This window comes from Orcinus orca, chromosome 13 (genome assembly GCF_937001465.1).
Source record: "Orcinus orca chromosome 13, mOrcOrc1.1, whole genome shotgun sequence".
NCBI classification, from domain to species: Eukaryota; Metazoa; Chordata; class Mammalia; order Artiodactyla; family Delphinidae; genus Orcinus; species Orcinus orca.
In genome coordinates this window covers 46,014,546-46,028,395 of record NC_064571.1, presented here as the reverse complement: position 1 = coordinate 46,028,395, position 13,850 = coordinate 46,014,546, and the positions used below count along the sequence as shown (strand labels likewise).

Here is a 13,850-nt window from a genome sequence, read left to right as displayed (position 1 = left end):
CTTAATTTCTACATAACCATGGGAGTCTCCCTGCTGCTATCTATAAAGCAGCTCAACCTTTATGCTTATAGTCTCCCTCATAATAAATTATGCAACTAAAACTGAAAAGCCTAGTCAGTTATTTGGCTATATGAAATATAACCTATATTTAGAAACATTTCTGAGTAATGTTTCTACAGTGAAGATTTATGTAATTTTTAGTTAGAAATTATTTCTAAATGCATATATATATACGTGCAACAAAAATACCTAGAAGATATATCAACATGTTAACAGGAGGTTGTGAATAATTCCAATTTTCCTCTTTTCACTTTTCTCTGTTTCTAAACTTCTCTACAGTGAACCTATACTAGTGCTATAACTTGACAAGAAATTAAACAAAAAAATGAACATTAAACATTTAGCAAAGTTTTGGAATGTTGGAACTTTGAGAGTTTAAAAAATATTGTTATAAGTTTTTTTTTTTACTGCTAGTAGTTGGCTAAAATGTTTTGCAGTTCTCTGCCGTTATAACAAAACAAGTTAAATTATGTGTATCTAGTGCACCTATAGTAAATTATGTAAAATGTATTGAAACATTAGCAAATAAATACCAATAATGAGATGCATCAGAATACTCTTTTTTTTGGATCTATTTATTTTATCACTTATTTTCTAGTTTTGGACACTATGTGGAAATGCCCTGACTGCAAAAAGAGGGATATTTGGCAAAACAGGGGATCTTCAGACCATCCTTTGCCTTGCATGTGCCAAAGAAGACATCACCTACTCTGGTGCTTTAAATGGCGACATCTATGTCTGGAAAGGGCTCAATTTAGTCCGCACCATTCAAGGAGCACATAGTGTAAGTATTTCCGTATAGAAGTTTGGGAATGACTTATTAAATAAGTAAAAGTCACAAATCTCTGTATTTTTGCCCTGTTGCTTTAAGATCAGCCAGTTCTGCTGAACACTCACTAAACATTCATGAAGGATTTCCCTATTTATTTTTGTTCACCTGGAAGAAATTAATATTTCAAAAGCTTAATAACTTAATTAGCTTTCGTCTCAATTATCGATTGACTGATTAGTGTTGTAATTCAGCAGTACCAGCTTGACAGAAACTAGAAGTATTTCATCGTCAGTTTCATCTTCTAAACCAGCATTTCTTTTTTTTTTTGCGGTACACGGGCCTCTCACTGTTGTGGCCTCTCCTGTTGCGGAGCACAGGCTCTGGACGCGCAGGCTCAGCGGCCATGGCTCACGGGCCCAGCCGCTCCGCAGCATGTGGGATCTTCCCGGACCGGGGCATGAACCCGTATCCCCTACATCGGCAGGCGGACTCTCAACCACTGCACCACCAGGGAAGCCCAACCAGCATTTCTTAAACGTTAATGTGCCTATGAATCTCCTGGAGATCTTGTTAAAAAGCAGGTTGTCAGTATCACTGATGAACATAGATGCAAAAATCCTCAGCAAAATACTAGCAAACAGAATCCAATAGCACATTAAAAGGATCATACACCATGATCAAGTGGGGTTTATCCCAGGAATGCAAGGATTCTTCATTATACACAAATCCATCAATGTGATAAATCATATTAACAAATTGAAGGAGAAAAACCATATGATCATCTCAATAGATGCAGAAAAAGCTTTCAACAAAATTCAGTACCCATTTATGATAAAAACTCTCCAGACAGTGCGCATAGAGGAAACTTACCTCAACATAATAAAGGCCATATATGACAAACCCACAGCCAACATCATTCTCAATGGTGAAAAACTGAAACCATTTCCACTAAGATCAGGAAAAAGACAAGGTTGCCCACTCTCACGACTATTATAAAACATAGTTTTGGAAGATTTAGCCAATGTGGTCAGAGAAGAAAAAGCAAGAAAAGGAACCCAAATCAGAAAAGAAGAAGTAAAACTGTCACTATTTGCAGATGACATGATACTATACATAGGGAATCCTAAAGATGCTACCAGAAAACTACTAGAGCTAATCAATGAACTTGGTAAAGTAGCAGGATACAAAATCAATGCACAGAAATCTCTTGCATTCCTATACACTAATGATGAAAAATCTGAAAGATAAATTAAGGAAACCCTCCCATTTACCACTGCAACAAAAAGAATAAAATACCTAGGAATAAACCTACCTACAGAGACAAAGACCTGTATGCAGAAAAGTATAAGACACTGATGAAAGAAATTAAAGATGATACAGACAGATGGAGAGATATACCATGTTCTTGGATTGGAAGAATCATTGTGAAAATGACTATACTACCCAAAGCAATCTGCAGATTCAATGCCATCCCTATCAAACTACCACTGGCATTTTTCATAGAACTAGAACAAAAAATTTCACAATTTGTATGGAAACACAAAAGATTGCAAATAGCCAAAGCAATCTTGAGAAAGAAAAATGGAGCTGGAGGAATCAGACTTCCTGACTTCAGACTATACTACAAAGCTACAATAATGAAGACAGTATGATACTGGCAAAAAAACAGAAATATAGATCAATGGAACAGAATAGAAAGGCCAGAGATAAACCCACATACATATGGCCACCTTATCTTTGATAAAGGAGGCAAGAATATACAATGGAGAAAAGACAGCCTCTTCAATAAGTGGTGCTGGGACAACTGGATGGCTACATGTAAAAGAATGAAATTAGAATACTCCCTAACACCATACACAAAATTATAATGGATTAAAGACCTGATCGTAAGGCCAGACACTATAAAACTCTTAGAGGAAAACATAGGCAGAATACTCTATGACATAAATCACAGCAAGATCCTTTTTGACCCACCTCCTAGAGAAATGGAAATAAAAACAAAAATAAACAAATGGGACCTAATGAAACTTCAAAGCTTTTGCACAGCAAAGGAAACCATAAACAAGATGAAAAGACAACGCTTATAATGGGCAAAAATATTTGTAAACGAAGCAACTGACAAAGGATTAATCTCCAGAATATACAAGCAGCTTATGCAGCTCAATATCAAAAAAACAAACAACCCAGTCCAAAAATGGGCAGAAGACCTAAATCGACATTTCTCCAGAGAAGATATACAGATTGCCAACAAACACATGAAAGGATGCTCAACATCACTAATCATTAGAGAAATGCAAATTAAAAGTACAATGAGGTATTACCTCACACTGGCCAGAATGGCCATCATCAAAAAATCTACAAACAATAAATCCTGGAGAGAGTGTGGAGAAAAGGAAACCCTCTTGCACTGTTGGTGGGAATGTAAATTGATACAGCCACAATGGAGAACAGTATGGAGGTTCCTTAAAAAACTAAAAACAGAATTACCATATGACCCAGCAATCCCACTACTGGGCATATACCCTGAGAAAACCATAATTCAAAAAGAGTCATGTACCACAATGTTCATTGCAGCACTATTTACAATAGCCAGGACATGGAAGCAACCTAAGTGTCCATCAACAGTTGAATGAACAAAGAAGATGTGGCACATACATACAATGGAATTTTACTCAGCCATAAAAAGAAACAAAATTGAATTATTTATAGTGAGGTGGATGGACCTAGAGTCTGTCATACAGAGTGAAGTAAGTCAAAGAGAAAAACAAATACCGTATGCTAACACATATATATGGAATCTAAAAAAAAAAAAGTTATGAAGAACCTAGGAGCAGGACAGGCATAAAGACTCAGACGTAGAGAGTGGTCTTAAGGACACGGGGAAGGGGTAAGGGTAGGCTGGGACGAAGTTAGACAGCACTGATATATATACACTACCAACTGCAAAATAGATAGCTAGTGGGAAACAGCCACATAGCACAGGGAGATCAGCTTGGTGCTTTGTGACCAGCTAGAGGGTTGGGATAGGGAGGGTGAGAGGGAGACGCAAGAGGGAGGAGAGGTGGTGATATATGTATACGTATAGCTGCTTTACTTTTTTGTACAGCAGAAACTAATAGAACAGTATAAATCAATTATACTCCAATAAAGATGTTAAAAAAATGCAGACTGTTACTCAGTGTGTCTGGGATGACATTACTGCTGCTGGCCTGTGGCCTATATGTTGAATAGCAAGGGTGGAGACAGCTGTTATTTTTATAGTGGTTAATAAGGTAGATTTTCCTCATCTGAGTGAGAGAGCGTCACCTCCATGTCCACATCACAATTTCTTAAAATGCAAACAAAAACCACTGATAAATTCTTTTGATGGTCTGCTCTGTAAGAACAAGGACAAACTTGACTCTGAGCACTCTGCTGAATTCTGACATATATTAAAATAGTTATATTGCTGTGTCTATAGATGATAAAGTAGAAATGACCAGAAGAATGGGGAGATGAAGTGAAAGGTAAAGCCTGTTGTAATAAATGGAAATTTGGTAAAATGTTATCAGAAACTCAACAGACCTTTAGCTTTTTGCCCTATTACTGTGAACCTGAAGAAAAGTTTCAGCAACTCTTAGCAAAAGAGCTATGAAATTTTAGAACTTTCACTGTCTTGTATGTTGAAGACCAGTTTTCTTGGCTTTGCTAATTATGAAACAGCTCTTGAAACAAAAGGTCAGTATTGGTCCTCATTCATAAAAACAGCTGCGTTAGTAACCTAATTTCTCTTTACACTGGATATTATGTCAACATTATACTCTTATAACACATTTTCCATGGAAAAGCATCTTTAAGTTGTGAAACCACGTCAGAGGTGAAAAGCGTCTTCAAATAATGCTTAACAAGCTAACACAAGTGTAATTTATGCTTCCATTTAGGCTCAGATGGTGCATGCTTGAGCTCATTGGGATGCATTTCTGTCACCATCGTCCCTATAGAAGTGTTTGTGTTCCTAGCCCGCATATCTTTACTTGTTTTAAAAGGAATTTATGTGAAACACCGCCACCATTGTCTTTATAATGATTAGCTGTCACAGAAAGAAATTTATGATTTTTATATTTGCTTTAGCTAAGGAATTCCTGAATTTTTTTTACAGCCTGTTATTAGTTTAATCGTGGCAAAGGAGCACTTGAACTAGTTTGCTTTAGTGATATTATGAATTTTTAATCTAGCTAAAATGGCTACTTGTTCTATTGCCAGGATTTCAATAGAGAGCAAGAGATTTGTTTTTTGTTTTATTTTTGCTTTGTTTTGTATTTTTATCGTCAAGATCCAGCTATAATGACTGTTTAGAACGATTGCAGCATTGAGTATTATCTGCCTTAATCAACAGGCTGGAATCTTCAGCATGTATGCTTGCGAAGAAGGCTTTGCCACTGGTGGACGAGATGGGTGTATACGATTATGGGATACTGATTTCAAACCAATAACCAAAATTGATCTCAGGGAGACAGAACAAGGATATAAAGGTAACACATGTATTAATACTTATCCATAGATCTTAATGTGTTAAATACAGTGTGAAAGTCTGTTTCTATATTTGTTTCTCTTACCCCATCTTCTACCATGAAGGATTTAAGGTAGTTTACATAAATGTAATGGATACAAGATTAAAAGTATGTTGAATGTAAGTGAATACCCCTTTTTCCTAATTTGCACAAGGGTATCTATATGTACAAGCAGTGGTCCTGCTGCAAAGATAAACAACATAATAATAAAACTACTGACTGGTAACCTGAGAGATGGGACTTTCAGTTATAAAACTGGGAAGTTCTGGGTAAGTTAGTGACCCTAAATGTAACTGCATGCAGCCTCTGAAAATAAATAAATAAATAAATAATAGGAAAAACAAGAGAAATTATTTTTAAAAAAATAGCTTTAGTGGAGTAGCTACCATAGTAGTAGGGGTTAAGAGCCCGGGCTCAGAGTCGGGGAGCCTGGGTTCAAATCCAAGTTTTACCTGTGATAGATTGGAGACCTTGGTCAAATTTGTTAACATCTCTGGGCCTCAGTTTCCTCATCTGTAAAATGGGGGTAATACCAACACCAACCTCATAGAGTTCTATGAGGATTAAATACACTTGCAGAGTGCTTAGAGTAAGTCATGGTGCATGGTCAGCCCTCAGTAAACGTTGGCTACTGTTAACAATATGTTAAGTATGTGTACCAGAGAATACAAAGCAGTTTATATACATCTTTTTAAATTCTCATGATAGGCTTATTATCTCATTTTTCATATAGAGAATTTGGCACTGAGAGAGATTAAAGTGGAAAATCTAAATAGGAAAGATAAGATGAAGTAAGTCACAAGTGACGTTAGTCCACTGAGCAGATGTGGGGAGTTCTGTTCACGTGAGAATTTAGTGTCCACTTCATTGCATGGACAGTCAAGGCCCTCGAGTTCTCTGCCAGAGAACATGGGCCAATGTAACTTTATCCAGAAAAGTACTTTAGGCAGATATAAGCAAGTAAGCACCCATAAAAGCAATGTTAAAAATGCTAGTAAAGCAGCCAAAAATGTTTGACCTTGAACCGTGAAACTTCTTGGTGTATCCCTCAAGGTAAACTGGAAGCAAAACATATACTTAGATAACTCATGAGTTAACTTACTAGATGGGATTATTGACCATAAACTGGCTAGATGTTGGGGAGCATCAACCAGAAATCATGATTCCTTTTTGGCAGTCACTTTATCCAGCTCATCCCAAAATTTTATCACATAATCAAGGTATAAATTTTAAAGTGTGAGGATCAGGGCAGAAGCCATATTTACTCTGCTCTACTTTTCTCCCTGATAGCCAGTCCCTGACTTCAGGCTCTCAAAGGAGAGTTCAGGAGCCGGTTCAGAACAAGCATCTGTATAGCCAGGGATTTGTTGATTGTACAAAGCCACCCCCATGGTCAACTCCTATCCCCAGAGTCAAGGGAAGGTGGTCAGGGACACGTTCTATTTTCTATCAGTCTCAACTGATTCCCACACACGCTTGCCAATATCAAAGAGGATATAGGTGGTGCACAGTGGACAGAAGGACCTTAAGCAAGCCTGCATCTCATAGGTGTGGCCTGTAGCACCTGGGCTTATAGCTATCAGGGGAAGGATTAGCATGTATTTTTAGATGGATGGCCAGTGGGACAGTAGCCTGTATTTCAGGAGGAGTAGTGAACTGTGCTTTTAAAGGACTGGATAGACCATGCTGCTGTTCAGGAGCCGTGAAAATGGGTGCCGTTTTCTTGCCACCTTCTTCATTTTTGCAGTCTCAGCTCACTACCAATACTCTTGTTTACTTCGTGTTTTACTTTAAATGGATGTGAATGCATCTCTTTCTTCTTTTTTTTAACTTCTCCTCATAAGCAATAATATCTGTGAAATTATGGCTTTAATATATTGTTTATATATATATTTTTTACTTGTTAAGTTCTAGCTATTGGATTAAAAAATTTTGTCCATGTAGCATCTTCACCATCAGTGGTGCCTTTGCCTGTCACACTTTTGGCAACACTGTAACAGAAGTCTACTATGTACTATCAAACTTCCAAAGAATTGCCGGCATTTTTTCCAGCCCTTAGTGGAAAACAGGACAAATGTCTAGAGTCAAAAGAATGAAAGGCTCGTTGTTGAAGTGTTGGTAACAACCCCAAATCTGGCTTACTCTTCACCCTCAACTCAGCTAGTTCTCGAGCCTGTGTGGACAGGGCCTTGCAGGGGGAACCTGCCACGATCCTGAACCACCCTCAGGGACTTTCTCTTGCCCTCAGCCGGGCCTTGGCGCCATCATCACACAGAAGCAGGGCCGGGGGGCCGTTGAGTTGAGAAGCCAAGTCTCAGAACAGGCCCTCCATGACGTTCTCTGAGACCAGCTGCCAGGGCCACCCTGTGACAGGGGTGTACTCTAGGGCACCTGAAGGTGGCAGTGAGGCCAGAGTGAGCTAGGAGACCCAGCACAAGTATAAGGATTAAAATATGTAGGATTGCAGGTGAGGATTAAAAGTAGTTGAAATGTATACAGTTTTCTGTTCCAGCTCCCTCTTCAACCAGCCATTACCATACATGCCCTTGCTCTTCCGAGCATTTGCAGACAGTGTGGGTTAAAGGGGAGGGAAGGAAAGACTGTGGGGAGAGGCTGAAACAGGAGGAAGAAGGCAAAATGGACAGGACTTGGGGTGTACTTTGTCCCACCCCATCCTGCCCTGCACACCACCGCCCACCCGCCCCGCCGCCGCCGCCATTCCCCGAAAAGGAGTCTTGACTTTTCCTCCACCTTCAGGCTCTGCCTCAAGATGGAAACAAAGTACCATTTGGAAGGAGCAGATTCAAGCAAAGCACTGTTAGAACTAGTTACCAACCAGGGTTCTTGGCCTCCTTAATCAATGGAAATTGATAAGAGGCCGGTCAAGAAATTCAGGCAAGGCTTTATTGGGGCTCCTGCTGCAGCACGAGGGAGCAAAAACAAGTAACACGTTCCCTTGCTCCTTCCCTGAGCGGGGGTAAACTGCTTCCTTATATGGGGTGAGGGTAGGGGTGGGTCCAGGGGTCCGGCCGGAGGGGTGGCTTAGGCGGTCTGCCCACTCCCTTGGTGGTGCTGTGTGCAGGGGGCATGCGCAGTACCCTGCTTTTCCTCTGGGCTGGTCAGAAGTGGCAGTTGGGTTTTTGGTCTTTTTGTTCATAATTTAGCCCAACTGTGCACGCACACAGTTATTTTTAGTTCCTTATAGTTTATTTGTATTTTGTTGCTGGAGGAGACTGTCCAGGTGCAAGCGCTGCAGCAACGGGTCCCAGGGTTTCAGGTCCAAGCCTGTCTTACTACTTTGCTCTCAATTTGGACATGAAGCTACGTGTATGGACAGTTTTATTCTAGTAAAAATTTCTTGATATGAATGAGCCTTCTTCGATATTTTTGCTGTTTGTATAGCAATGACTCTTGAATTCATTTCTGTGGAAATATAGTAACTTCTCATATTACTCAAACAACTATTTAAATAAATTTAGCAAGAGAATTAATTATGGCCATGTCCCAACTCCCATGACATAGTACTGATATTCTATAGTCCTTAAATTTATAAACTTACTAGTAAAAATTCAGAAACTGCTACTTAACGTTTGGTAATCTGAGTCTGTTTGTAACAACCACACTTACTATGGCACTATTTCTACTGCCCTTCCTATAGACTTCTAGAAGATCTATAAAATGAATCTGGCCATTTCCAAGTTGTTTTATATAAATATTCATAAGATTTACCTATATTTGCATCTTCTGATAACTATTATTTGCTAAAAAACAAGAAAGAGAACAGTTTTTAGATGAACTAAGATTAACACTAAGCTCAGGAAAAAAACCCCAAAATGATATTACAGCTTTATTATAAAGTGATGGTATTAATCAGTTCTCCTACATCTTTATAGTCAAACTTGAGCTAATTAAGACTTTGACTTCTACTGAAAACAATTAACCCTTCTTTAAATTGAGGGTGAACCAGCTTGGAGATAGGTCATTGTCATATCAACAAGAATCTGTACAGCCAGAGCTGATTCTCAGGGCTTCTTCTCTTCTCCCCAAGTCTTAGTAAAAGAAAATGGACTTCATAAGCCCAGAGGACCATTCCTCAATCAAAGGAATAGTAGTGTTTTATTTATACCACTGACATACAACTTTTGTGAGTTGTGAGTCTGCAAACAAGTTTTTACTAACAATACATGGTGATATAAATCAGCGATCTAATTCATCCAGGATCCCTTATCTACAATTCTGAAGTCAAAAAACTGAGAAAGCCAAAATGTACATATATTTTTTATGAGGGCAACCAACTTTTTTATTGTGGTAAGATATACACAATACACAAAATTTACCATTTTAACCATTTTTTCAGTAAACATATGAGTGCATCAAGTACAGTCACCTTATGCAGCCATCATGACCATCCATCTCCAGAACATTGTTCATCTTTCCAGACTGAAACATCATACCCATTAAACAACAACTCCCCATTCCCTTCTCGTCCTGGCCCTGGCAGCCCCCATTCTACTTTCTGTCTCTGTGAATTTGCCTGTTCTAATTTGCCTATTCTTATTCTCGTATAAGTGGAATTATGCAGTATTTGCTCTTTTGTGACTGGCTTATTTCTCTTAGAATAATGTCTTCAAGGTTCATCCATGTTGTAGCATGTGTCAGAATTTCCTTTGTTCTTAAGGCTGAATAATATTTTGTTGTATACCACATTTTGTTTATCCATTCATCTGTTAATGGATACTTGGGTTGCTTCCACCTTTTGGCTATTGTGAATAATGCTGCAATGAACATGGGTACGCAAATGTCTCTGAGACTTTGCTTTCAATTCCTTGGGATATATATCCAGAAGTGGAATTATTGGATCATATGGTATTTCTATTTTTAATATTTTTGAGGAACTTCCATACTGTTTTCCATAACAGCTGCACCATTTTTATATTCCTACCAGCAGTGCACAAGGATTTCAATTTCTCCACATCCTCACCGACACTTTCTGGGTTTTTTGTTTGTTTGTTTTTTTGTTTTGCGGTATGCGGGCCTCTCACTGTTGTGGCCTCTCCCATTGCGGAGCACAGGTTCCAGACGCGCAGGCTCAGTGGCCATGGCTCACGGGCCCAGCCGCTCCACGGCATGTGGGATCTTCCCGGACCAGGGCATGAACCCGTGTCCCCTGCATCTGCAGGCGGGCTCTCAACCACTGCGCCACCAGGGAAGCCCTGGTTTTTTGTTAATAGCTATTCTGATATATGTGAAGTGGTTTTCAATTGCATTTCCCTAATGATTTTTGATGTTAAGCATCTTTCATAAGCTTGTTGGCCATTTGTATATCATCTTTGGAGAAATTTCTATTCAAGTCCTTTGCCCATTTTTTTTTCACACACACACGCACTGTATTTTATTTTTACAAGAGATAAACTGACACCAAGCATTGTAAATGGATGACCACAACAAAAGCAACAATGATTGCAATTACCAAACACAAAACACACTCATACTATGTCATCATATTGACATTCAGTCCAGTAATCCTCCACTGTAACAGCTCCATTACTTTGCAGTGAAAAAAAATTTTTTTTATTTCTGATATACATTTTAAAGTAATAACTAGAATTATGACTTATAACATTATACCAGAACATATAAGATTTTTAGAAATTTCATGTAATGTCTGAAACATTTATATTAACATATTTCCATACAAATAACCCAAAGAAAGTTTAGTATTAGTTGGTTTTTTTGTTTGTTTTTTTATACTGCAGGTTCTTATTAGTCATCAATTTTATACACATCATTGTATACGTGTCAATCCCAATCACCCAATTCAGCACACCACCGTCCCCACCCCACCGCGGTTTTCCCCCCTTGGTGTCTCTACATCTGTGTCTCAACTTTTGCCCTGCAAACCGGTTCATCTGTACCATTTTTCTAGATTCCACATACATGAATATATGATATTTCTTTTTCTCTTTCTGACTTACTTCACTCTGTATGACAGTCTCTAGATCCATCCACGTCTCAACAAATGACTCAGTTTTGTTCCCTTTTATGGCTGAGTAATATTCCATTGTATACATGTACCACATCTTCTTTATCCATTCGTCTGTCAATGGGCATTTAGGTTGCTTCCATGACCTGGCTATTGTAAATAGTGCTGCAATGAACATTGGGGTGCATGTGTCTTTTTGAATTATGGTTTTCTCAGGGTATATTCCCAGTAGTGGGATTGCTGGGTCATATGGTAATTCTATTTTTCATTTTTAAAGGAACCTCCATACTGTTCTCCATAGTGGCTGTATCAATTTACATTCCCACCAACAGTGCAAGAGGATTCCCTTTTCTCCACACCCTCTCCAGCGTTTGTCGTTTGTACATTTTCTGATGATGCCCATTCTAACTCATGTGAGGTAATACCTCATTGTAGTTTTGATTTACATTTCTCTAATAATTAGTGATGTTGAGCAGCTTTTCATGTGCTTTGTGGCCATCTGTATGTCTTCTTTGGAGAAATGTCTATTTAGGTCTTCTGCGCATTTTTGAATTGGGTTGTTTGTTTTCTTAATATTGAGCTGCATGAGCTGTTTATATATTTTGGAGATTAATCCTTTGTCCGTGGATTCATTTGCAAATATTTTCTCCCATTCTGAGGGTTGTCTTTTCGTCTTGTTTATGGTTTCCTTTGCTGTACAAAAGCTTTTAAGTTTCACTAGGGACCATTTGTTTATTTTTTTTTATTTCCATTACTCTAGGAGGTGGATCAAAAAAGTTCCTGCTGTGATTTATGTCAAAGAGTGTTCTTTCTATGTTTTCCTCTAAGTTTTATAGTGTCTGGTCTTACATTTAGGTCTCGAATCCATTCTGAGTTTATTTTTGTGTATGGTGTTAGGGAGTGTTCTAATTTCATTCTTTTACGTGTAGCTGTCCAGCTTTCCCAGCACCACTTATTGAAGAAACTGTCTTTTCTCCATTGTATATCTTTGCCTCCTTGGTCATAGATTAGTTGACCATAGGTGCCTGGGTTTATCTCTGGGCTTTCTATCTTGTTCCATTGATCTATGTTTCTATTTTTGTGCCAGTACCATATTGTCTTGATTACTGTGGCTTTGTAGTATAGTCTGAAGTCAGGGAGTCTGATTCCTCCAGCTCTGTTTTTTTCCCTCAAGACTGCTTTGTCTATTCAGGGCCTTTTGTGTCTCCATACAAATTTTAAGATGGGGTTTCCCTGGTGGCGAAGTGGTTGAGAATCTGCCTGCCAATGCAGGGGACACAGGTTCGAGCCCTGGTCTGGGAAGATCCCACATGCCACGGAGCAACTAGGCCCGTGAGCCACAATTACTGAGCCTGCGTGTCTGGAGCCTGTGCTCCGCGCAGCAAGAGAGGCCGCAATAGTGAGAGGCCCACGCACCGCGATGAAGAGTGGCCCCCACTTGCTGCAACTAGAGAAAGCCCTCGCACAGAAACAAAGACCCAACACAGCCATAAATAAATAAATAAATAAAATTAACAAAATTTTTTTTAAGATAATTTGTTCTAGTTCCATAAAAATTGCCATTGGTAATTTGATAGGGATTGCGTTGAATCTGTAGATTGCTTTGGGTAGTATAGTCATTTTCACAGTATTGATTCTTCCAATCCAAGAACTTGGTATCTCTCCATCTGTTGGTATCATCTTTAATTTCTTTCGTCAGTGTCTTATAGTTTTCTGCATACAAGTCTTTTGTCTCCTTAGGTAGGTTTATTCCTAGGTATTTTATTCTTTTTGTTGCAGTGGTAAATGGGAGTGTTTCCTTAACTTCTCTTTCAGATTTTTCATCATTAATGTATAGGAATGCAAGAGATTTCTGTGCATTGATTTTGTATCCTGCAACTTTACCAAATTCATTGATTAGCTCTAGTAGTTTTCTGGTAGCATTTTTAGGATTATCTATGTATAGTATCATGTCATCTGCAAACAGTGACAGTTTTACTTCTTTTCCAATCTGTATTCCTTTTATTTCTTTTTCTTCTCTGATTGCTGTGGCTAGGACTTCCAAAACTATGTTGAATGATAGTGGCGAGAGTGGACATCCTTGTCTTGCTCCTGATCTTAGAGGAAATGCTTCCAGTTTTTCACCATTGAGAATGATGTTTGCTGTGGGTTTGTCGTATATGGCCTTTATTATGTTGAGGTAGTTTCCCTCTATGCCCACTTTCTGGAGAGTTTTTATCATAAATGGGTGTTGAATTTTGTCAAAAGCTTTTTTGCATCTATTGAGATGATCACATGGCTTTTATTCTTCGATTTGTTAATATGGTGTATCGCATTGATTGATTTGCATATATTGAAGAATCCCTGCATCCCTGGGATAAATCCCACTTGATCATGGTGTCTGATCCTTTTCATGTGTTGTTGGATTCTGTTTGCTAGTATTTTGTTGAGGGTTTTTGCATCTATATTCATCAGTGATATTGGTCTGTAATTTTCTTTTTTTGTA

General features: G+C 38.6%; 1 protein-coding gene across 1 annotated transcript in view; it reads left to right on the top strand.

The window, feature by feature from the left end:
* EML6 (EMAP like 6) overlaps positions 1 to 13,850 on the top strand; it is a 315,760-nt gene that overhangs the window by 154,576 nt on the left and 147,334 nt on the right. The window contains exons 5-6 of the mRNA XM_033414224.2: positions 659 to 844; positions 5,208 to 5,343. Coding sequence (XP_033270115.2) covers positions 659 to 844; positions 5,208 to 5,343 — 322 coding nt within the window. The remainder of the gene's footprint in view (positions 1 to 658; positions 845 to 5,207; positions 5,344 to 13,850) is intronic.